The sequence below is a fragment of the Salvelinus alpinus genome, chromosome 6 (genome assembly GCF_045679555.1).
Source record: "Salvelinus alpinus chromosome 6, SLU_Salpinus.1, whole genome shotgun sequence".
In the NCBI taxonomy this organism is placed as follows: domain Eukaryota; kingdom Metazoa; phylum Chordata; class Actinopteri; order Salmoniformes; family Salmonidae; genus Salvelinus; species Salvelinus alpinus.
The window spans coordinates 97,078,590-97,103,697 of NC_092091.1; the positions used below are offsets into that span (position 1 = coordinate 97,078,590).

General features: G+C 41.1%; 1 protein-coding gene across 1 annotated transcript in view; it reads right to left on the reverse strand.

Annotated features, from left to right (window-relative positions):
- Window positions 1-25,108, reverse strand: part of ndst3 (N-deacetylase/N-sulfotransferase (heparan glucosaminyl) 3) — a 154,574-nt gene that overhangs the window by 64,077 nt on the left and 65,389 nt on the right. The window contains exons 9-10 of the mRNA XM_071408621.1: window positions 3,171-3,353; window positions 1,401-1,497 (exon numbers count right to left, since the gene is read on the reverse strand). Coding sequence (XP_071264722.1) covers window positions 1,401-1,497; window positions 3,171-3,353 — 280 coding nt within the window. The remainder of the gene's footprint in view (window positions 1-1,400; window positions 1,498-3,170; window positions 3,354-25,108) is intronic.

Sequence of the window (25,108 nt, forward strand, 5' to 3'; positions counted from 1 at the left end):
ATAGGTCAGAGGAGTCTGTTCATCACACTGAGGGTTACTATAGGTCAGAGGAGTCTGTCCATCAGGGAACACTGAGGGTTACTATAGGTCAGAGGAGTCTGTCCATCACACTGAGGGTTACTGTAGGTCAGAGGAGTCTGTTCATCACACTGAGGGTTACTATAGGTCAGAGGAGTCTGTTCATCATAACCCTGATACACTAATATAGAAAATACACTGTAAATCTGAGACCAGACCCTAACCTGCTAATATAGAAAATACACTGTGAATCTGAGACCCTAACCTGTTAATATAGAAAATACACTGTAAATCTGAGACCAGACCCTAACCTGTTAATATAGAAAATACACTGTAAATCTGAGACCAGACCCTAACCTGTTAATATAGAAAATAAACTGTGAATCTGAGACCCTAACCTGCTAATATAGAAAATACACTGTGAATCTGAGACCCTAACCTGCTAATATAGAAAATACACTGTGAATCTGAGACCCTAACCTGTTAATATAGAAAATACACTGTAAATCTGAGACCCTAACCTGCTAATATAGAAAATACACTGTAAATCTGAGACCAGACCCTAACCTGTTAATATAGAAAATACACTGTGAATCTGAGACCAGACCCTAACCTGCTAATATAGAAAATACACTGTAAATCTGAGACCCTAACCTGTTAATATAGAAAATACACTGTGAATCTGAGACCCTAACCTGCTAATATAGAAAATACACTGTAAATCTGAGACCCTAACCTGTTAATATAGAAAATACACTGTGAATCTGAGACCCTAACCTGCTAATATAGAAAATACACTGTGAATCTGAGACCCTAACCTGTTAATATAGAAAATACACTGTGAATCTGAGACCCTAACCTGCTAATATAGAAAATACACTGTGAATCTGAGACCAGACCCTAACCTGCTAATATAGAAAATACACTGTGAATCTGAGACCCTAACCTGCTAATATAGAAAATACACTGTAAATCTGAGACCCTAACCTGCTAATATAGAAAATACACTGTGAATCTGAGACCAGACCCTAACCTGCTAATATAGAAAATACACTGTGAATCTGAGACCCTAACCTGCTAATATAGAAAATACACTGTGAATCTGAGACCCTAACCTGCTAATATAGAAAATACACTGTTAATCTGAGACCCTAACCTGCTAATATAGAAAATACACTGTAAATCTGAGACCAGACCCTAACCTGTTAATATAGAAAATACACTGTGAATCTGAGACCCTAACCTGCTAATATAGAAAATACACTGTGAATCTGAGACCCTAACCTGTTAATATAGAAAATACACTGTGGATCTGAGACCAGACCCTTATGTTCTCTCTATTCAAGCCGCGGAGTCAACTTGTGCATCACTAGTGTGTGTACCTGTCTTTTGTGGTCCGATGACGAGAAACTTGGGCAACCTATCACAGGTCTTCTCCTTGGACCAGATGTCTCTGTGCCTCTTGTCATCACACGGGTTCTACAGAGAGACACACTGTTAACACACACACACACACACACACACACACACACACACACACACACACACACACACACACACACACACACACACACACACACACACACACACACACACACACACACACACACACACACACACACACACACACACACACTGTCTCTGGGCCAGTTGTAGAGGAGGTCAGGGGTTAGAGGTTACCTGTCAGAGAGGCTGTCTCTGCTGGGGGAACAGGGTGAAGTATCTCTGGGCCAGTTGTAGAGGAGGGTCAGGGGTTAGAGGTTACCTGCCAGAGAGGCTGTCTCTGCTGGGGGAACAGGGTGAAGTATCTCTGGGCCAGTTGTAGAGGAGGTCAGGGGTCAGGGGTTAGAGGTTACCTGCCAGAGAGGCTGTCTCTGCTGGGGGAACAGGGTGAAGTATCTCTTGGCCAGTTGTAGAGGAGGTCAGGGGTCAGGGGTTAGAGGTTACCTGCCAGAGAGGCTGTCTCTGCTGGGGGAACAGGGTGAAGTATCTCTGGGCCAGTTGTAGAGGAGGTCAGGGGTCAGGGGTTAGAGGTTACCTGCCAGAGAGGCTGTCTCTGCTGGGGGAACAGGGTGAAGTATCTCTGGGCCAGTTGTAGAGGAGGTCAGGGGTTAGAGGTTACCTGTCAGAGAGGCTGTCTCTGCTGGGGGAACAGGGTGAAGTATCTCTGGGCCAGTTGTAGAGGAGGTCAGGGGTCAGGGGTTAGAGGTTACCTGTCAGAGAGGCTGTCTCTGCTGGGGGAACAGGGTGAAGTATCTCTGGGCCAGTTGTAGAGGAGGTCAGGGGTTAGAGGTTACCTGTCAGAGAGGCTGTCTCTGCTGGGGGAACAGGGTGAAGTATCTCTGGGCCAGTTGTAGAGGAGGTCAGGGGTTAGAGGTTACCTGTCAGAGAGGCTGTCTCTGCTGGGGGAACAGGGTGAAGTATCTCTGGGCCAGTTGTAGAGGAGGTCAGGGGTTAGAGGTTACCTGTCAGAGAGGCTGTCTCTGCTGGGGGAACAGGGTGAAGTATCTCTGGGCCAGTTGTAGAGGAGGTCAGGGGTTAGAGGTTACCTGTCAGAGAGGCTGTCTCTGCTGGGGGAACAGGGTGAAGTATCTCTGGGCCAGTTGTAGAGGAGGTCAGGGGTTAGAGGTTACCTGCCAGAGAGGCTGTCTCTGCTGGGGGAACAGGGTGAAGTATCTCTGGGACAGTTGTAGAGGAGGTCAGGGGTCAGAGGTTACCTGCCAGAGAGGCTGTCTCTGCTGGGGGAACAGGGTGAAGTATCTCTGGGCCAGTTGTAGAGGAGGGTCAGGGGTTAGAGGTTAGAGGTTACCTGTCAGAGAGGCTGTCTCTGCTGGGGGAACAGGGTGAAGTATCTCTGGGCCAGTTGTAGAGGAGGTCAGGGGTTAGAGGTTACCTGCCAGAGAGGCTGTCTCTGCTGGGGGAACAGGGTGAAGTATCTCTGGGCCAGTTGTAGAGGAGGTCAGGGGTTAGAGGTTACCTGTCAGAGAGGCTGTCTCTGCTGGGGGAACAGGGTGAAGTATCTCTGGGCCAGTTGTAGAGGAGGTCAGGGGTTAGAGGTTACCTGCCAGAGAGGCTGTCTCTGCTGGGGGAACAGGGTGAAGTATCTCTGGGCCAGTTGTAGAGGAGGTCAGGGGTCAGGGGTTAGAGGTTACCTGCCAGAGAGGCTGTCTCTGCTGGGGGAACAGGGTGAAGTATCTCTGGGCCAGCTGCAGAGGAGGTAGAGTGTCTAGCTGGAGGTGTGTCCAGGTAGAGACGAAGTCAGCCAGGTGGAGGAATGTGTACAGACCCAGACGATCATTGCCGTAGTTCGACAGGTGGGTCATAAACACACTGATCTGGAAGGGGGAGAGGACACACAGGAAGAAGGAAGTTGACTCCACTGTTGAATTCAAGAAGGAAGTTGACTCCACTGTTGAATTCAAGAAGGAAGTTGACTCCACTGTTGAATTCAAGAAGGAAGTTGAATCCACTGGTGAATTCAAGAAGGAAGTTGACTCCACTGTTGAATTCAAGAAGGAAGTTGACTCCACTGTTGAATTCAAGAAGGAAGTTGACTCCACTGGTGAATTCAAGAAGGAAGTTGACTCCACTGGTGAATTCAAGAAGGAAGTTGACTCCACTGGTGAATTCAAGAAGGAAGTTGACTCCACTGTGGAATTCAAGAAGGAAGATGACTCCATTGTGGAATTCAAGAAGGAAGTTGACTCCATTGTTGAATTCAAGAGGAAGTTGACTCCACTGTTGAGTTCAAGAAGGAAGTTGACTCCACTGTTGAATTCAAGAAGGAAGTTGACTACTCTCTGGAATTCAAGATGGAAGTTGACTCCACTGTGGAATTCAAGAAGGAAGTTGACTCCACTGTGGAATCGAATAAGGAAGTTGACTCCACTGTGGAATTCAAGAAGGAAGTTGACTCCACTGGTGAATTCAAGAAGGAAGTTGACTCCACTGTTGAATTCAAGAAGGAAGTTGACTCCACTGTTCAATTCAAGAAGGAAGTTGACTCCACTGTTCAATTCAAGAAGGAAGTTGACTCCACTGTTCAATTCAAGAAGGAAGTTGACTCCACTGTTCAATTCAAGAAGGAAGTTGACTCCACTGTGGAATTCAAGAAGGAAGTTGACTCCACTGTGGAATTCAGGAAGGAAGTTGACTCCACTGTTGAATTCAAGAAGGAAGTTGACTCCACTGTTGAATTCAAGAAGGAAGTTGACTCCACTGTTGAATTCAAGAAGGAAGTTGACTCCACTGTTGAATTCAAGAAGGAAGTTGACTCCACTGTTGAATTCAAGAAGGAAGTTGACTCCACTGGTGAATTCAAGAAGGAAGTTGACTCTATTGTTAAATTCAAGAAGGAAGTTGACTCCACTGTTCAATTCAAGAAGGAAGTTGACTCCACTGTTGAAATCAAGAAGGAAGTTGACTCCACTGGTGAATTCAAGAAGGAAGTTGAATCCACTGGTGAATTCAAGAAGGAAGTTGACTCCACTGTTGAATTCAAGAAGGAAGTTGACTCCACTGTTGAATTCAAGAAGGAAGTTGACTCCACTGGTGAATTCAAGAAGGAAGTTGACTCCACTGTTGAATTCAAGAAGGAAGTTGACTCCACTGGTGAATTCAAGAAGGAAGTTGACTCCACTGTGGAATTCAAGAAGGAAGATGACTCCATTGTGGAATTCAAGAAGGAAGTTGACTCCATTGTTGAATTCAAGAGGAAGTTCACTCCACTGTTGAGTTCAAGAAGGAAGTTGACTCCACTGTTGAATTCAAGAAGGAAGTTGACTCCTCTCTGGAATTCAAGATGGAAGTTGACTCCACTGTGGAATTCAAGAAGGAAGTTGACTCCACTGTGGAATCGAATAAGGAAGTTGACTCCACTGTGGAATTCAAGAAGGAAGTTGACTCCACTGGTGAATTCAAGAAGGAAGTTGACTCCACTGTTCAATTCAAGAAGGAAGTTGACTCCACTGTTCAATTCAAGAAGGAAGTTGACTCCACTGTTCAATTCAAGAAGGAAGTTGACTCCACTGTTCAATTCAAGAAGGAAGTTGACTCCACTGTGGAATTCAAGAAGGAAGTTGACTCCACTGTGGAATTCAGGAAGGAAGTTGACTCCACTGGTGAATTCAAGAAGGAAGTTGACTCCACTGTTGAATTCAAGAAGGAAGTTGACTCCACTGTTGAATTCAAGAAGGAAGTTGACTCCACTGTTGAATTCAAGAAGGAAGTTGACTCCACTGTTGAATTCAAGAAGGAAGTTGACTCCACTGGTGAATTCAAGAAGGAAGTTGACTCTATTGTTAAATTCAAGAAGGAAGTTGACTCCACTGTTCAATTCAAGAAGGAAGTTGACTCCACTGTTGAAATCAAGAAGGAAGTTGACTCCACTGTTCAATTCAAGAAGGAAGTTGACTCCACTGTTGAAATCAAGAAGGAAGTTGACTCCACTGTTGAATTCAAGAAGGAAGTTGACTCCACTGGTGAATTCAAGAAGGAAGTTGACTCTATTGTTAAATTCAAGAAGGAAGTTGACTCCCCTGTTGATTTCAAGAAGGAAGTTGACTCTATTGTTAAATTCAAGAAGGAAGTTGACTCCCCTGTTGATTTCAAGAAGGAAGTTGACTCCACTGTTGAATTCAAGAAGGAAGTTGACTCCACTGTTGAATTCAAGAAGGAAGTTGACTCCACTGTTGAATTCAAGAAGGAAGTTGACTCCACTGTTTAATTCAAAAAGGAAGTTGACTCCACTGTTGAATCCAAGAAGGAAGTTGACTCCACTGTTTAATTCAAGAAGGAAGTTGACTCCACTGTTCAATTCAATAACTAATTCCTCATCATCTGAATGTAGAAGAAGTCCTAGTCCACCCCGTGATGATTGGGACACAAACCCAGACTGCAACTACAGACTGTAACTACAGACTGTAACTACAGACTGCAACTACAGACTGCAACTACAGACTGCAACTACAGACTGTAACTACAGACTGCAACTACAGACTGCAACTACAGACTGCAACTACAGACTGCAACTACAGACTGCAACTACAGACTGCAACTACAGACTGTAACTACAGAATGTAACTACGGACTGTAACTACGGACTGTAACTACGGACTGCAACTACATACTGCAACTACAGACTGTAACTACAGAATGCAACTACAGACTGTAACTACAGACTGCAACTACAGACTGCAACTACAGACTTCAACCAAAGACTTCAACCACAGACTGTAACTACAGACTGTAACCACAGACTGCAACTACAGACTGTAACTACAGACTGCAACTACAGACTTCAACCACAGACTTCAACCACAGACTGTAACTACAGAATGTAACTACGGACTGTAACTACAGACTGTAACTACAGACTGCAACTACAGACTGTAACTACAGACTGCAACTACAGACTGTAACTACAGACTGCAACTACAGACTGTACCTACAGACTGCAACTACAGACTGTAACTACAGACTGCAACTACAGACTGTAACTACATACTGTAACTACAGACTGCAACTACAGACTGCAACTACAGACTGTAACCACAGACTGCAACTACAGACTGTAACTACAGACTGCAACTACAGACTGTAACTACAGACTGCAACTACAGACTGTAACTACATACTGTAACTACAGACTGCAACTACAGACTGCAACTACAGACTGTAACCACAGACTTTAACTACAGATTGTAACTACAGACTGCAACTACAGACTGCAACTACAGACTGTAACTACAGACTGCAACTACATACTGTAACTACAGACTGCAACTACAGACTGTAACTACAGACTGCAACTACAGACTGTAACTACAGACTGCAACTACAGACTTCAACCACAGACTTCAACCACAGACTGTAACTACAGACTGCAACCGCAGACTGTAACCACAGACTGCAACTACATACTGTAACTACATACTGTAACTACAGACTGTAACCACAGACTGCAACTACAGACTGTAACTACAGACTGTAACTACAGACTGTAACTACAGACTGCAACTACAGACTGTAACCACAGACTTTAACTACAGACTGCAACTACAGACTGTAACTACAGACTCTAACTACAGACTGCAACTACGGACTGTAACTACGGACTGTAACTACAGACTGCAACTACAGACTGTGACTACAGACTGCAACTACGGACTGTAACTACGGACTGTAACTACGGACTGTAACTACGGACTGTAACTAAAGACCGTAACTACAGACCGTAACTACAGACCGTAACTACAGACCGTAACTACAGACCGCAACTACAGACCGTAACTACGGACCGTAACTACGGACTGTAACTACGGACTGTAACTACAGACTGTAACTACAGACTGTAAATACAGACGGTAACTACAGACTGCAAATACAGACCGTAACTACAGACTACAACTACAGACCGTAACTACAGACCGTAACTACAGACTGTAACTACAGACTGTAACCACAGACTGCAACTACAGACTGCAACTACAGACTGTAACTACAGACTGTAACTACAGACTGCAACTACAGACTGTAACTACATACTGTAACTACAGACTGCAACTACAGACTGCAACTACAGACTGTAACCACAGACTTTAACTACAGATTGTAACTACAGACTGCAACTACAGACTGCAACTACAGACTGTAACTACAGACTGCAACTACATACTGTAACTACAGACTGCAACTACAGACTGTAACTACAGACTGCAACTACAGACTGTAACTACAGACTGCAACTACAGACTTCAACCACAGACTTCAACCACAGACTGTAACTACAGACTGCAACCGCAGACTGTAACCACAGACTGCAACTACATACTGTAACTACATACTGTAACTACAGACTGTAACCACAGACTGCAACTACAGACTGTAACTACAGACTGTAACTACAGACTGTAACTACAGACTGCAACTACAGACTGTAACCACAGACTTTAACTACAGACTGCAACTACAGACTGTAACTACAGACTCTAACTACAGACTGCAACTACGGACTGTAACTACGGACTGTAACTACAGACTGCAACTACAGACTGCAACTACAGACTGTGACTACAGACTGCAACTACGGACTGTAACTACGGACTGTAACTACGGACTGTAACTACGGACTGTAACTAAAGACCGTAACTACAGACCGTAACTACAGACCGTAACTACAGACCGCAACTACAGACCGTAACTACGGACCGTAACTACGGACCGTAACTACGGACTGTAACTACGGACTGTAACTACAGACTGTAACTACAGACTGTAAATACAGACGGTAACTACAGACTGCAAATACAGACCGTAACTACAGACTACAACTACAGACCGTAACTACAGACCGTAACTACAGACTGTAACTACAGACTGTAACTACCGACTGTAACTACAGACTGTAACTACAGACCGTAACTACAGACCGTAACTACAGACTGTAACTACAGACTGCAACTACAGACTGTAACTACAGACTGTACCTACAGACTGTAACTACGGACTGTAACTAGAGACTGTAACTACAGACTGTAAATACAGACTGTAACTACAGACTGTAAATACAGACTGTAACTACAGACTGTAACTACAGACTGTAACTACAGACTGCAACTACAGACTGTAACTACAGACTGTAACTACAGACTGCATGCAGATCTCCTAACAGCCCCCAGATGGCAGCAGTTAAACAGAGAGGAGTGTGTGTGTGTGTGTGTGTGTGTGTGTGTGTGTGTGTGTGTGTGTGTGTGTGTGTGTGTGTGTGTGTGTGTGTGTGTGTGTGTGTGTGTGTGTGTGTGTGTGTGTGTGTGTGTGTGTGTTTATGTGTTTGTGTGTGTGACAGAGGCCTCTCTGCCGTAAATACGAACAGACAGTTTGATGGATCAGAGACCACGATCACGAAAACGCAGACCACACCAGAATACTGATGGGGTAGTGTGTGTTTAGGTGTGTTGGTGTGTGTGAGTGTGTTGGTGTGTGTGAGTGAGTGTTGGTGTGTGTGTTGGTGTGTTGGTGTGTGTGAGTGTGTGTTGGTGTGTGTGAGTGTGTGTTGGTATGTTTGTGCCAAAAGAGCATCTGCCACGATAACTCCAACACTATAAAGGGATAGTTGACCTAAATCACACAGTAACATACTGTGTCTGATATTAAAGGGATAGTTGACCACAGTAACATAATGTATCTGATATTAAAGGGATAGTTGACCACAGTAACATACTGTATCTGATATTAAAGGGATAGTTGACCTAAATCACACAGTAACATCCTGTATCTGATATTAAAGGGATAGTTGACCACAGTAACATACTGTATCTGATATTAAAGGGATAGTTGACCTAAATCACACGGTAACATACTGTATCTGATATTAAAGGGGTAGTTGACCACAGTAACATACTGTATCTGATATTAAAGGGATAGTTGACCACAGTAACATACTGTATCTGATATTAAAGGGATAGTTGACCTAAATCACACGGTAACATAATGTATCTGATATTAAAGGGATAGTTGACCACAGTAACATAATGTATCTGATATTAAAGGGATAGTTGACCACAGTAACATACTGTATCTGATATTAAAGGGATAGTTGACCACAGTAACATACTGTATCTGATATTAAAGGGATAGTTGACCACAGTAACATACTGTATCTGATATTAAAGGGATAGTTGACCACAGTAACATACTGTATCTGATATTAAAGGGGTAGTTGACCTAAATCACACAGTAACATACTGTATCTGATATTAAAGTGATAGTTGACCACAGTAACATCCTGTATCTGATATTAAAGGGATAGTTGACCACAGTAACATACTGTATCTGATATTAAAGGGATAGTTGACCTAAATCACACGGTAACATAATGTATCTGATATTAAAGGGATAGTTGACCACAGTAACATAATGTATCTGATATTAAAGGGATAGTTGACCACAGTAACATACTGTATCTGATATTAAAGGGATAGTTGACCACAGTAACATACTGTATCTGATATTAAAGGGATAGTTGACCACAGTAACATACTGTATCTGATATTAAAGGGATAGTTGACCACAGTAACATACTGTATCTGATATTAAAGGGGTAGTTGACCTAAATCACACAGTAACATACTGTATCTGATATTAAAGGGATAGTTGACCACAGTAACATCCTGTATCTGATATTAAAGGGATAGTTGACCACAGTAACATACTGTATCTGATATTAAAGGGGTAGTTGACCTAAATAAACTATCTCTGCGCTGAGCCACACCTCTCTATCTCTATCTGTCCCTCCCTCCCTCCCTCCCTCCCTCCCTCCCTCCCTCCCTCCCTCCCTCCCTCCCTCCCTCACTCTCCCTCTCCTCTCTTTTTTTTCAAACATTCTGTTAATTTCTTTCTCTCTAATTTCATCCTGACCTAGTTGTCGTTATGAAGCATTTCGCTCGAACAAACACACACACACACACACACACACACACACACACACACACACACACACACACACACACACACACACACACACACACACACACACACACACACACACACACACACACACACACACACACACACACACACACACACACACACACACACACACACACACACACACACACACACACACACACACACACACACACACACACACACAGACACACACACACACACTCGTCATGTTCAGTGGGATTAAGTCATGTCATGTCTCTGTTAACATCGTCACTAAATCAAATTGTATTGGTTATTAATGTTATTGCGGGGGAAGCGAAATGCTATTTTATATTTGAGATTCTTCAAATACTAAATCAAGATGACTGGTAGCTCCAAAACATCTCTCCCTCACTCACTCACTCACTCACTCACTCACTCACTCACTCACTCACTCACTCACTCACTCATTTAAAGTGGAGAAATTAACATGGCTTCACTGTGAGAGACTGCAATTTGCTGTGTGTGTGTTAACTCACTGGGTTCAGCAGGACAGTAAGGAGTTAACTCACTGGGTTCAGCAGGACAGTAAGGAGTTAACTCACTGGGTTCAGCAGGACAGTAAGGAGTTAACTCACTGGGTTCAGCAGGACAGTAAGGAGTTAACTCACTGGGTTCAGCAGGACAGTAAGGAGTTAACTCACTGGGTTCAGCAGGACAGTAAGGAGTTAACTCACTGGGTTCAGCAGGACAGTAAGGAGTTAACTCACTGGGTTCAGCAGGACAGTAAGGAGTTAACTCACTGGGTTCAGCAGGACAGTAAGGAGTTAACTCACTGGGTTCAGCAGGACAGTAAGGAGTTAACTCACTGGGTTCAGCAGGACAGTAAGGAGTTAACTCACTGGGTTCAGCAGGACAGTAAGGAGTTAACTCACTGGGTTCAGCAGGACAGTAAGGAGTTAACTCACTGGGTTCAGCAGGACAGTAAGGAGTTAACTCACTGGGTTCAGTAGGACAGTAAGGAGTTAACTCACTGGGTTCAGTAGGACAGTAAGGAGTTAACTCACTGGGTTTGTAGTAGTAACATAAGGCAACTGGATGCTAATGGTAGAAGAGACATATAGTCTGACAATTCCAATAAGACACATACTAGAGAAATATGCCTAAGACAATTGGACACATTAATGAAAGGGGGAGACACATGGTCTGCTGACCTGACACACTAATGATAAAAAGGACCCATAGTCAGCTCCTTCTAAAAAGAAGGCGTATAGTACAGAATCTGCTGATTCCAATAAAGGCAAACTGAACAAAGAGTACATTGACACATTATGCTGACACACTAAAGATAGAGGGATCCATAGTCAGCTGCTTCTAAACAGAGGTTTATAAGACAGAATCTGCTGATTCCAATAAAGGCAAACAAAACAAAGAGTACATTGACACATTATGCTGACACACTAGGATGGAGGGTCCGGCCACCATTGTAGTCTAGCTGAGAGCAGATGTGGGCGTTATTGGGCGTGAACAAGTAGGAAGCTTGAATACTATGTGTGGATAAATAGAGTAGCTGGAGTTCTGAGGAGGGGGGTTCCGCGGTGGGTGTTCCGCGGTGTGTGTGCCGCGGGGTGTGTTCCGCGGACATTCCAGATTGTGATACAATTTGTATTAAAAATCTTATTTGATTTTAAAAGTTCTGGTAAGCGTTGTATTTGAAAATGATTTTCCACGACATAATTGGCGAGCTAGCCAGGAGTGACAGGGACGGGGACGTTCTTGGCTGATGATGGGTTCTTTGGACAATCTAAACAAACAGAGGTGGCCGCCCAACTAGACGGTAAGCAAGTTCTTACAATAGTTGAAATGTTTGTGTAAGATTGCTCCAGAGATACTGTCTCAGCGAGAGGAGCGCCACGTAAGTCTCTCTCTCAAATTTCCTAAAAACGATAAAAACGAAAGAACTTTTGAATTCAAATAAATGTGCATGCATGTGTGAGTTTGGGTTTTGTATGAATGCGCATGTCTAGAGATTGAGTGAACTGGAACTGTGAACTTTGATTGTGTCGGGTGTTTGGCTGAGGGGAGCGGGCATTTGTTCTGGTTGGACTGCTCGAGACAGGTTCATGTGTCTGGTTTGATTGGGGGAGTTGTTCCGTCTGATTCTGCTTGGCCGGGTTCGACCGTATCAGGATCTGTTTTGGGATGTGCGTAAACACACCTCAGTCAACCTGAGCGGGCGACTCGTGTCGGGTGTGTGTGATTCGGACTGCCCCTCTCGTCGGACCATTCATTTTGAGCAGCCTTGTGTGGGCTGATCGGCGCAACTGTTTGTACTCTCTAGTTGAGCGGCTGGGCTCAGGCGCAGGGCTACAACAAGTAGTTTATACAGTCAAAGCATAAAACAGTAGGTTGTAGGAAAACGTTAGCCCGATTGTGCGGCGTTCAACTGCAAAAGTAGCTTATACAGTCAAAGCATAAAACAGTAGGTTGTAGGAAAACGTTAGCCCGATTGTGCGGCGTTCAACTGCAAAAGTAGCTTATACAGTCAAAGCATAAAACAGTAGGTTGTAGGAAAACGTTAGCCCGATTGTGCGGCGTTCAACTGCAAAAGTAGCTTATACAGTCAAAGCATAAAACAGTAGGTTGTAGGAAAACGTTGGCCCGATTGTGCGGCGTTCAACTGCAAAAGTAACTTATACGGTCAAAACATAAATCAGTAGTTAAATAAATATTCATAGTTTCCGCTTTGAAAAGAGGACTGTATGAGTGAAGTAGTAGGTGCAGGAAAAACGTTGGCCCGATTGTGCGGCGTTCAAATGCAAAAGAAATCCTGCGAATAAAAAACCGCTCTGTCTAGCTACCAGGGTTTGGTAATTCAGTAGGTCACGCCACAATACTACTCTAAGAATAGAAGAAAAGATAAGTATTGGGGGTTGAATAGGATATGAAGACAAGCTGATCCGATTAGACAGTAGTCTCGTCATATTGTAGAAGTCTAGACTTATGTAGATGGAAGTGAATTAAGTCAAAAAAGAAAGACTGAGTTGTTTTGAGGTAAAAACAAAGGGATTGAATGAACGGATGAAACATAAAAGGATGAATGATAATGTTGTAAGAAATGAGTAGATCTGTGTAAAAATAGAAGATTAGGAAAAAAGATAGGACAGGTTGTGTGCGTGTAGGCAGAGCGTCCTGAAGAGGGTGTGCGCAGTTCTCCTGTGACAGAGTAGAATTGATGAAGGGTGTCGTTAACTGCTATTAGGCAGAGGGAAAGAAGTTAAGAAACATCGAAGTAAAATAAGTTGTAATCAAGGATAAAAACACTGATGTGATAAAGTCATAAGCGACCATAGTAGAATTACTAAAAAAGGTGTCAAAACAAAGAATAAATAAAAATACTTAAATAGGCGTTAACCGAATAGTATAAATACGGATAGAAAAGTGTGAAACAAAACAGAAAGTAGGAGCGCCAATGAACTGAAATTGTACTATAACGTTAAAACAAATCTAAGTTGGTTAAGATAAATAGTGGAATCTAGGACACATTAAGAATTCGCGTACGGTGAAACAAAGAAGGAGGTAAAAACAGGCCGTCAGACACTCTGTGTCTACAGAAGCTACGGTCTGAAAACTAGCCTGCAGGGTAGACAGCGGTGCAAAATCGAGTGGCCAGGATAAAAAGGAGAACAGGGGTGGCTTGACTCACTAGTACATTGACCATAGGATCAAACAATAAGAATATGGAGAAGAGGTAAGAAAGTAGAGACAAAATAAATAAATAAATAGTGGCATGAAAACAAAAGGATTGTTTCACCATAGCATTGAGGGATTTTTTAAAAAAAAAGCCATGGATTCACTAAAAGACGCGCACATTAGTTCTACCGACTTCGGATTGAATATGAAAAAACTGGATAATGGGGGACGCCATTACCCGGTAACATTCTATCATCAGAAAATACATTGCGATGAGGTTGTGTGTGTGGTTCCTCTAGTCCTCGCAGACGTGCGGGTGATTGGCAGAACTATTGACAAGATCTAAGAACCAATAAGAAAATAGCTCTCTGTTCTGGATATAGGTATATCGGGTAGTGTAATGTGACATTAGAACTTAGTGCGGTAGTAGGAAATGCCGCTATACAAGAGTTTATTTCCTTGTCAAAATAACAAACAACTAATTGGTTTGAGGTTAGTGAGAATGGAATTTTTTACTTGTCGGTGTATAGTCTCTGAGCGAACAATGAGTGTTTCATAGAGATTACAGTTTATATGTGGTCAAGAAGAAGTATTGGATCACGTTTGACATCTAGTAAAATAACGATGGAATTTTAATTGTTAGACATTCTATACCACAATTCTCTGGAACTGTTAAAGACGCTTTAGAATAAAATCTATGGATAAGTAAAATTATTGGTTTGCTGACTAAAAGGTAATGTTGTGAATATTAACAATATGTACACTTTCTTTTCCAGAAAGAATAAGGGAAAAAAAGGGTTTTTTAATCTTCTCTGGTCAACAATGTCATTGGAGACTGCATTACTGTGGAAAGCAGTTAGTTAAAGTCAGCCGCTTTAAAAATAAAAATATCTGGATAAGGCTAAAAAATGGAGTTCTGGATAAGTGAGTCCAGTTCCTTTGTGTTATTGGCTTATGGTTTACTAGTAAGTGCACCATGTACTGGGAATGAATATACATTAGTAGATTTATTGGAAGGGTTTTTTCCAATTCAGTTTCAAATTGGGTATGCAAAAGGTAGGGAAATGTTTTCTGAAAAATGTATTTGAATTGTTTCTAAAGAAAGGGGAGTGGAAACATTTTAATGGTGTCAAAATGCCCTGAATCCTAAGAATTTCCTGTGAAAGACTGATCACCTTTTACTAGAAATTGTTGAAACAGGTGGGATTTACTTATAAAATGTTTAAAAGACACCAGGCTCTATTCAAACTGTATGATTACTTTGAAAATCTATTATGTCCTTGGGAAAATTATGAAGAGTTGTACCCTTAAATTGAATAAGTTATTCGAATAGGTTTATTTTAATTTTTATTTTGATATAACATGGGTTCATGGGTAAAACTATCAGTTCCTTGGGGTTATGGTCTTTGGATAAATACACAAATGTGTTTTGTTCATTCTGCATATAGAAAGTGATGAAAGTTACTCCAAAGGGTTTTGTTGATAAATACCTCATCTGTAATTCGTCTGAGAAATCACCGGTAGAATAAGGGAGTTATCATAGACGGTGACGTCAGAATGCTTTAAGGCATGGGAGAGAATATCACTACAAGTGGGTGTGGAGCTCAAACCCACCCTAATCGACTGAATAGTGAGGGACAACTGTGTCTGATGACCTGTGAACTGTATCAAATAATAGACATGTTGAAATGATATGGGCCAGGGTGTATTATGAATTAAAGGAATTGGGGTATTGAACTTTTATTACCAGGCCACTCATGTAAGAAAAACTGAGACAAAAGGGCTATTGGGAAAATAGATAACACTGGTAATAAAAGTGTTTAGTTTAAATACTGGTAATAAAAGTGTTTAGTTTCAATGTTAATTATTAAAGGGATGATGTGTATTGAATTGATCAGGTCAAATTTGAGTTAAAGTAAACACTAAGGATTGTTATCCTGAATATTGGGTTGGTAAATGTATAAACAATAAACATAATTGTTTAGTTATTTAGATATAGCACTGTTTGAATTTAATAGGCCTAGGGCCGCTCTGGAATCTAATCCTGGGACAAGGAGGTTGACAAAACTTCCAGAATATTTGATTATCGGTTTTTTGTTTCTTTTGTTTTCTAATGTCATTGGAATTGTAATGATAAATTGTATTGTTTGATTGACTATAAAGGTAGTCTGTTGTGCGATGATACCCAAGAATGTAGAAGAAAGAGACCAACAATAACATTGGCATAGATTGAAAAGGATGGACGTTTTTCCCAGGTTTAATTACATTACAAATAGTGGTAATATTGCAACTGTGCAATTATTGTAATTTCTTTTTCTCTTTTTCTCGTTTGGTCAATTTATTTGTGTTTTGAGGAACATGAGGTTGTGAATATGTTCCTAAGGGGGGACTGATATCTATTTTAAATTGATTAGAAAAGATTTGAGAATGTTTTAAGAATGTATTTTACAGCAGTTGCTGTAGGGACCATCATTTGATTATCATTATGAATATTTCTGTGGTAGGAGGCCAGGTATTTGAGGCAGAATGGTTACATAGGGCTATTATTAAAACTTAAGATTTAGTGATCTTGCTAATGTTGTCAGGAAATAACCCATGTGTTAGTGTGTATGTCCTCAGGAAAAAACAGCCAGAAATGGAAGGGCTTGGGCTGCATTCTGGAGACTGAGTGTACATCAAGATACACCAGGCTGGTGGTATACTTCTTACAACACTGCAGTGGTAAAGTTCTTTATGTCTCTCTTTGGTGGGTGCATAAGTCTCACGAGAAGTAAGGTCCAGTTGAATAATGGATGAGCTTGAAAACACCATGACAGAGGATGTGGAATCAGAGAGAGAGAGAGAGAGAGATTAGATTCCACTATAGACATACTGGGTTGAGTTTGGGGGCTACTTTAGACATACTGGGTTGAGTTTGGAGGTTACTTGTTTCATTTTTTAATACATAATGTGATAAAGAATAGATTATAGGATATTATACTCTAAACAAACATGTTAAAGGGATTGATATGAAAGCATAAACAGTGTTGAATTAATTCAAGAAGAGATAATGTTAATTGTAGGTTATGCACATGATTATCAGTTAAAATGGAGCAGATGGGAAACTAAGTAAAAATTGACATGATTTGGGAACACCTCTCAGAACCTGTGGCCGAAAGGGGAAGACTGGGTGGAAGCATGAGGAAGCTTTTTAGGGCTTTTATTTTTGTGGAGTCCAGCAGAAAAGTATCCTGGAGGCATAGAGTCAGGTAAAGAGAGAGTGGGAATTGTCATGGTCTCAGATTTCAGTTTGCATGAATATATTTATGCATAACACATAACATTGTCAATGCTGTTATGTTTTGTCTGTTGTTTTCCAAGTCTTATGTTTAGGAAACCAGAAGGAGAGGGGTTCGCCAGCTTCAGCTGGAATGTCTGTTTGTTGTGTGATGAGTGATGGAAGTAAGAGGATGTATGGTGCAATTTTAGAACAGAGGCCATAAGTCTCTAAGTATGAATGCTTCACAGAAAGTAGGCAGAAACCTGAACCAGGATGAGAGGTTCTGCGTCTGATGATCCAAGGGGACCAGAAGGACCTCTCTCAGTGGTACCAGGAGATCTAGTCCACGTTGGAGGGATCCGGAGGAAGTGGGATCAACCGAGGAGAGATGGACCCTATGAGGTGGCCAAAGCAACAAGAACGGCCGTCCAAGTGAAAAGAAGCCAGACGTGATACCATCTGAACCACTGCAGCTGAGTCCCAACAGAGAGAAGGATACAACCACATAGAGATGAAGACACTGAGGATGCTGATTCACCAGGAGGGAGCCTGGAGGGAGCAGGAGCAGCGGAAACGATTGAGATGCCAGGGAGGAGCCAAGAAAACAGTAAATCAAGTGAAAGCCAAAATATGACACGTGCACCGACTAATGCACCCAGAAGAGGAGGAGAGGCCTCACAAGGAACAGAATAAGAACGTTTCTTTCCTAAAATTGAAACCCTACCAGATGGAAGCTAAGTCCGGCCTGAGGAGGGAGCTTCAGGTGAAGAAAGAGGAGGAAAAGTCCCGCAAGCTGAAGAAAATGGGGATTACCCCACAATTGACTTTTAAACTTTTGAATGGCCTCCTTTACAGACAATTGATGTTAGAACAACAAAAGAATAATGACATTGCATAACAGAAGAACAGTGATGCTATATAGAAACAACAGACTAATGCACAATCAAGATGTATGGTGGGAGCAGGAAGAGAAGAATGAATCACCGAACAATCCAAAAAGACTGACAAGATATATCTAATTCTGTTGCTTTTTCAATGTTCTTATCTTGAGGTAGATCATTAGAGTTTATCAGAAAGTTTCAAATATCAGTAAAAACTCTCCTGACTGATGTCTCAGATTGCTTTGTTGGCACGGTGGTCTGCTTGGTAAGGGCAGTCGATGTCATCTAGTGGTAGCTACTGTGGTCGTCACAGCAGCCGCCACCCTTGTTGTTGTCACAGGTTCTTCCTGTTCAGGTGCAGGGGTAGGTCTTCACCTTCCACTGGTTCAATCTTGTTCATGATGAGCACCTACTCGTCTTTTACTTTGATTCATGTCAGGTCACATCCTTTCGGGTCCCAAACGACTTCTCCCTTTGTTTGGTGATCTGTCCATCCACTGAGTGCAATCTCCGATAAGGGTTTGATCCTTATGATTGAGATAGACTACAGTTCTCCTGCTTCTGTTATACATTGAGGTGGAACATAGATTCTAACCTTGTCAGTCTTTTTGGATTGTTCGGCTGATTCCATTCTTCTCTTCCTGCTCCCACCATACATCTTGATTGTGCATTAGTCTGTTGTTTCTATACTAGCATTCACTGTTGCTTCTGTTATGTCAATGTCATTATTCTTTTGTTGTTCTAACATCAATTGTCTGTAAAGGAGACCATTCAAAAGTTTAAAAGTCAATTGTGGGGAAATCCCCATTTTCTTCAGCTTGCAGGACTTTTCCTCCTCTTTCTTCACCTGAGGCTCCCTCCTCAGGCCGGACTTAGCTTCCATCTGGAAGGTTCCAATTTTTATGGAAAAGATGTTCTCATTCTGTGCCTTGTGAGGCCTCTCCTCCTCTTCTGGGTGCATTAGTCGGTGCACTTGTCGTATTTTGGCTTTCACTTCATTTGCTGTTTTCTTGGCTCCTCCCTGGCGTCTCAATCGTTTCCGCTGCTCCTGCTCCCTCCGGGCTCCCTCCTGGTGAATCAGCATCCTCTGTGTCCTCATCTCTATGTGGTTGTATCATTCTCTCTGTTGGGACTCGTGTGCAGTGGTTTAGATGATACCACGTCTTGCTTCCTTTCACTTTGACGGCCGTTCTTGTTGCTTTGGCCACCTCCTAGGGTCCTTCTCTCCTCGGTTGATCCCACTTCCTCCGGAACACTCGAACGTGGACTAGATCTCCTGGTATCACTGGGAGAAGTCCTTCTGGTCCCCTTGGATCATCAGACGTAGAACCTCTCATCCTGGCTCAGGTTTCTGCCTTCTTTCTGTGAAGCATTCATACTTAGAGACTTATGGCCTCTGTTCTAAGATTGCACCATACATCCTCTTACTTCCATCACTCATCACACAACAAACAGACATTCCAGCTGAAGCTGGCGAACCCCTCTCCTTCTGGTTTCCTAAACATAAGACTTGGAAAACAACAGACAAAACATAACAGCATTGACAATGTTATGTGTTATGCATAAATATATTCATGCAAACTGAAATCTGAGACCATGACAATTCCCACTCTCTCTTTACCTGACTCTATGCCTCCAGGATACTTTTCTGCTGGACTCCACAAAAATAAAAGCCCTAAAAAGCTTCCTCATGCTTCCACCCAGTCTTCCCCTTTCGGCCACAGGTTCTGAGAGGTGTTCCCAAATCATGTCATTTTTACTTAGTTTCCCATCTACTCCATTTCAACTGATAATCATGTGCATAACCTACAATTAACATTCTCTCTTCTTGAATTAATTCAACACTGTATATGCTTTCATATCAATCCCTTTAACATGTTTGTTTAGAGTATAATATCCTATCATCCATTCTCTTTCACATGATGTATTAAAAATAAAACAAGTAGCCTCCAAACTCAACCCAGTATGTCTATAGTGGAATCTAATCTCTCTCTCTTTCTCTCTCTGATTCCACATCCTCTGTCATGGTGTTTTCAAGCTCACCCATTATTCAGCTGGACCTTACTTCTCGTGAGACTTATGCACCCACCAAAGAGAGACATAAAGAACTTTACCACTGCAGTGTTGTAAGAAGTATACCACCAGCCTGGTGTATCTTGATGTACACTCAGTCTCCAGAATGCAGCCCAAGCCCTTCCATTTCTGGCTGTTTTTTCCTGAGGACATACACACTAACACATGGGTTATTTCCTGACAACATTAGCAAGATCACTAAATCTTAATTTTTAATAACAGCCCTATGTAAACATTCTGCCTCAATACCTGGCCTCCTGCCACAGAAATATTCATAATGATAGTTAAATGATGGTCCCTACGGCAACTGCTGTAAAATAACATGTAATCATTCAAGCGTTTTCCAGTTGGATTAATATCCAATCCTAACAAAACTATGTCATAAGTTTCTTAAACTTTTGCTCTAATGTTCAAAATGCCACCACTTATTCTTTTTACCATATCTTTAGATATGTGAATTGTTCTATTTACTTTTAGAATTGTCCCTATATTTTACACAGCCAGCTATCTTTCCTTTTCTGTGAATTATCTCTATTTTTATACATATTTCTAGAAATAACACCCCTTTACTACCATTACCTTCATTTATAAGTCCCCTAACCCATAACTGCCATTGTTTGATACATACTTAAAACATCCTTAAGTCAATTTATATATCATTTATATCAGTCCCTCCTCAGGAACATATACACAACCTTATGTTCCTCAAAACAAAAATAAATTGACCAAACGAGAAAAAGCGAAAAAAAAATAAAAAATAATAAAAAAAATAAATAATAATAATAATAATAATACTTGCACATTTGCAATATTACCACTATTTGTAATGTAATGGAAAACGTCCATCCGTGTCATTCTATGCCAATGTTATTGTTGGTCTCTTTCTTCTTCATTCATGGGTATCTTCGCACAACAGACTACCTATTTATTCAATTGAACATTACATTTTATCATCCCAATTCCAATGACATTATAAAACGAAAGAAACAAAAAACCTTTAATCTAAAATTCTGTAAGTTCTGTCAACCTCCTTGTCTCAGGATTAGTTTCCAGAGCTTCCCTAAGCCTATTAACGTTAAACAGTTCTATATCCAAATAACTAAACAGTTATACTTTTTATTTTATACATTTTCCAACCCAATATTCATGATAACAATCCTTAGTGTTTACTTTAACTCAAATATGACCTCATCTATTCAATACACATCATCCCTTTAATAATTAACATTTATACTAAACACTTTTATTACCAGTATTTAAACTAAACACTTTTATTACCAGTGTTATCTATTTTCCCAATAGCCCTTTTGTCTCAGTTTTTCTTACATGAGTGGCCTGGTAATAAAAGTTCAATACCCCAATTCCTTTAATTCATAATACACCCTGGCCCATATCATTTCAACATGTCTATTATTTGATACAGTTCACAGGTCATCAGACACAGTTGTCCCTCACTATTCAGTCGATTAGGGCGGGTATGAGCTCCACACCCACTAGTGGTGATATTCTCTCCCATGCCCTAAAGCATTCTGACGTCACCTTTCATGACAACTCCCTTATTCTACTGGTGATCTCCCAGATGAATTACAGATGATGTAGTTATCAACAAAACCCTTACATAATCCCACACTCCAATAAACCCTTTAGAAAAACTTTCAACACTTTTTATATGCATAATGAACAAAACACATTTGTGTATTCCCCCAAAGACCATAACCCCAAAGAACTGATAGTTTTACCTATGAACCCATGTTATATCGAAAATAAAAATTAAAATAAACCTATTCGAATAACTTATTCAATTTAAGGGTACAACTCTTCATAATTTTCCCAGGGACATAATAGATTTTCAAAGTAATTATACAGTTTGAATAGAGTCTGGTGTCTTAAACATTTTATAAGTATATCCCACCTGTTCCAACAATTTCTAGCAAAAGGTGATCAGTCTTTTACAAGAAATTCCTAGGATTCAGGGCATTTTGAGACCATTAATATGTTTCTACTCCCCCTTTCTTTAGGAGCAACTTAAATACATTTTTCAAAAACATGTTCATCCTTTTGCATACCCAATTTGAAACTGAATTGGAAAAAACCCTTCCAATAAACCTACTAATGTATATTCATTCCCAGTACATGGTGCACTTAGTAGTAAATCATAAGCCAATAATCGCAAAGGGACTGGACTCACTCATCCAGAACTCCATGTTTTAGCCTTATCCAGATATTTTTATTTTTAAAGCGGCTGACTTTAATTAACTGCTTTCCACAGTAATGCAGTCTCCAATGACATTGTTGACCAGAGAAGATTAAAAAACCCTTTTTTTCCCTTATTCTTTCTGGAAAAGAAAGTGTACATATTGTTAATATTCACAACGTTACCTTTTAGTCAGCAAACCAATAATTTTACTTATCCATAGATTTTATTCTAAAGCGTCTTTAACAGTTCCAGAGAATTGTGGTATAGAATGTCTAACAATTAAAATTCCATCGTTATTTTACTAGATGTCAAACGTGATCCAATACTTCTTCTTGACCACATATAAACTGTAATCTCTATGAAACACTCATTGTTCGCTCAGAGACTATACACCGACAAGTAAAAAATTCCATTCTCACTAACCTCAAACCAATTAGTTGTTTGTTATTTTGACAAGGAAATAAACTCTTGTATAGCGGCATTTCCTACTACCGCACTAAGTTCTAATGTCACATTACACTACCCGATATACCTATATCCAGAACAGAGAGCTATTTTCTTATTGGTTCTTAGATCTTGTCAATAGTTCTGCCAATCACCCGCACGTCTGCGAGGACTAGAGGAACCACACACACAACCTCATCGCAATGTATTTTCTGATGATAGAATGTTGACATCAGAACGCCTACAAATCGAGCTTCACATTTTGGTCCCATGCGACTATTTATTTATTTATTTTTCCTAAATACTCCCATGTATTTCTACACCTTTTATTTACTATTTTTCCGAGTTAGAGCCAATCTCCTTTCCAATTAATAATTCATTTGTCACATCACTTAATTTCTTTTATCGAAGCCTACTCTATACAGTACATACATTATTTCTGAATACTACAGCATCAACTCTACTCTGTCACAGGAGAGCTGCGCGCTCCCTCTCCTGGACGTTCTGCCTACATACACACACAACTCGTCTTTCCTTCCTAATCTTCTATTTTTACACAGATCTACTCATTTCTTACAACATTATCATTCATCCTTTTATGTTTCATCCGTTCATTCAATCCCTTTGTTTTTACCTCAAAACAACTCAGTCTTTCTTTATTGACTTAATTCACTTCCTTCTACATAAGCCTAGACTTCTACAATATGACGAGACTACTGTCTAATCGGATCAGCTTGTCTTCATATCCTATTCAACCCCCAATACTTATCTTTTCTTCTATTCTTAGAGTAGTATTGTGGCGTGACCTACTGAATTACCAAACCCTGGTAGCTAGACAGAGCGGTTTTTTATTCGCAGGATTTCTTTTGCATTTGAACGCCGCACAATCGGGCCAACGTTTTTCCTGCACCTACTACTTCACTCATACAGTCCTCTTTTCAAAGCGGAAACTATGAATATTTATTTAACTACTGATTTATGTTTTGACCGTATAAGTTACTTTTGCAGTTGAACGCCGCACAATCGGGCCAACGTTTTCCTACAACCTACTGTTTTATGCTTTGACTGTATAAGCTACTTTTGCAGTTGAACGCCGCACAATCGGGCTAACGTTTTCCTACAACCTACTGTTTTATGCTTTGACTGTATAAGCTACTTTTGCAGTTGAACGCCGCACAATCGGGCTAACGTTTTCCTACAACCTACTGTTTTATGCTTTGACTGTATAAGCTACTTTTGCAGTTGAACGCCGCACAATCGGGCTAACGTTTTCCTACAACCTACTGTTTTATGCTTTGACTGTATAAGCTACTTTTTCAGTTGAACGCCGCACAATCGGGCTAACGTTTTCCTACAACCTACTGTTTTATGCTTTGACTGTATAAACTACTTGTTGTAGCCCTGCGCCGCTCAACTAGAGAGTACAAACAGTTGCGCCGATCAGCCCACACAAGGCTGCTCAAAATGAATGGTCCGACGAGAGGGGCAGTCCGAATCACACACACCCGACACGAGTCGCCCGCTCAGGTTGACTGAGGTGTGTTTACGCACATCCCAAAACAGATCCTGATACGGTCGAACCCGGCCAAGCAGAATCAGACGGAACAACTCCCCCAATCAAACCAGACACATGAACCTGTCTCGAGCAGTCCAACCAGAACAAATGCCCGCTCCCCCCAGCCAAACACCCGACACAATCAAAGTTCACAGTTCCAGTTCACTCAATCTCTAGACATGCGCATTCATACAAAACCCAAACTCACACATGCATGCACATTTATTTGAATTCAAAAGTTCTTTCGTTTTTATCGTTTTTAGGAAATTTGAGAGAGAGACTTACGTGGCGCTCCTCTCGCTGAGACAGTATCTCTGGAGCAATCTTACACAAACATTTCAACTATTGTAAGAACTTGCTTACCGTCTAGTTGGGCGGCCACCTCTGTTTGTTTAGATTGTCCAAAGAACCCATCATCAGCCAAGAACGTCCCCGTCCCTGTCACTCCTGGGACCAGCTCGCCAATTATGTCGTAGAAAATCACTTCAAATATAACTCTTACAAGAACTTTGTGAACTCAAATAAGATTTTTAATACAAATTGTATCACAATCTGGAATGTCC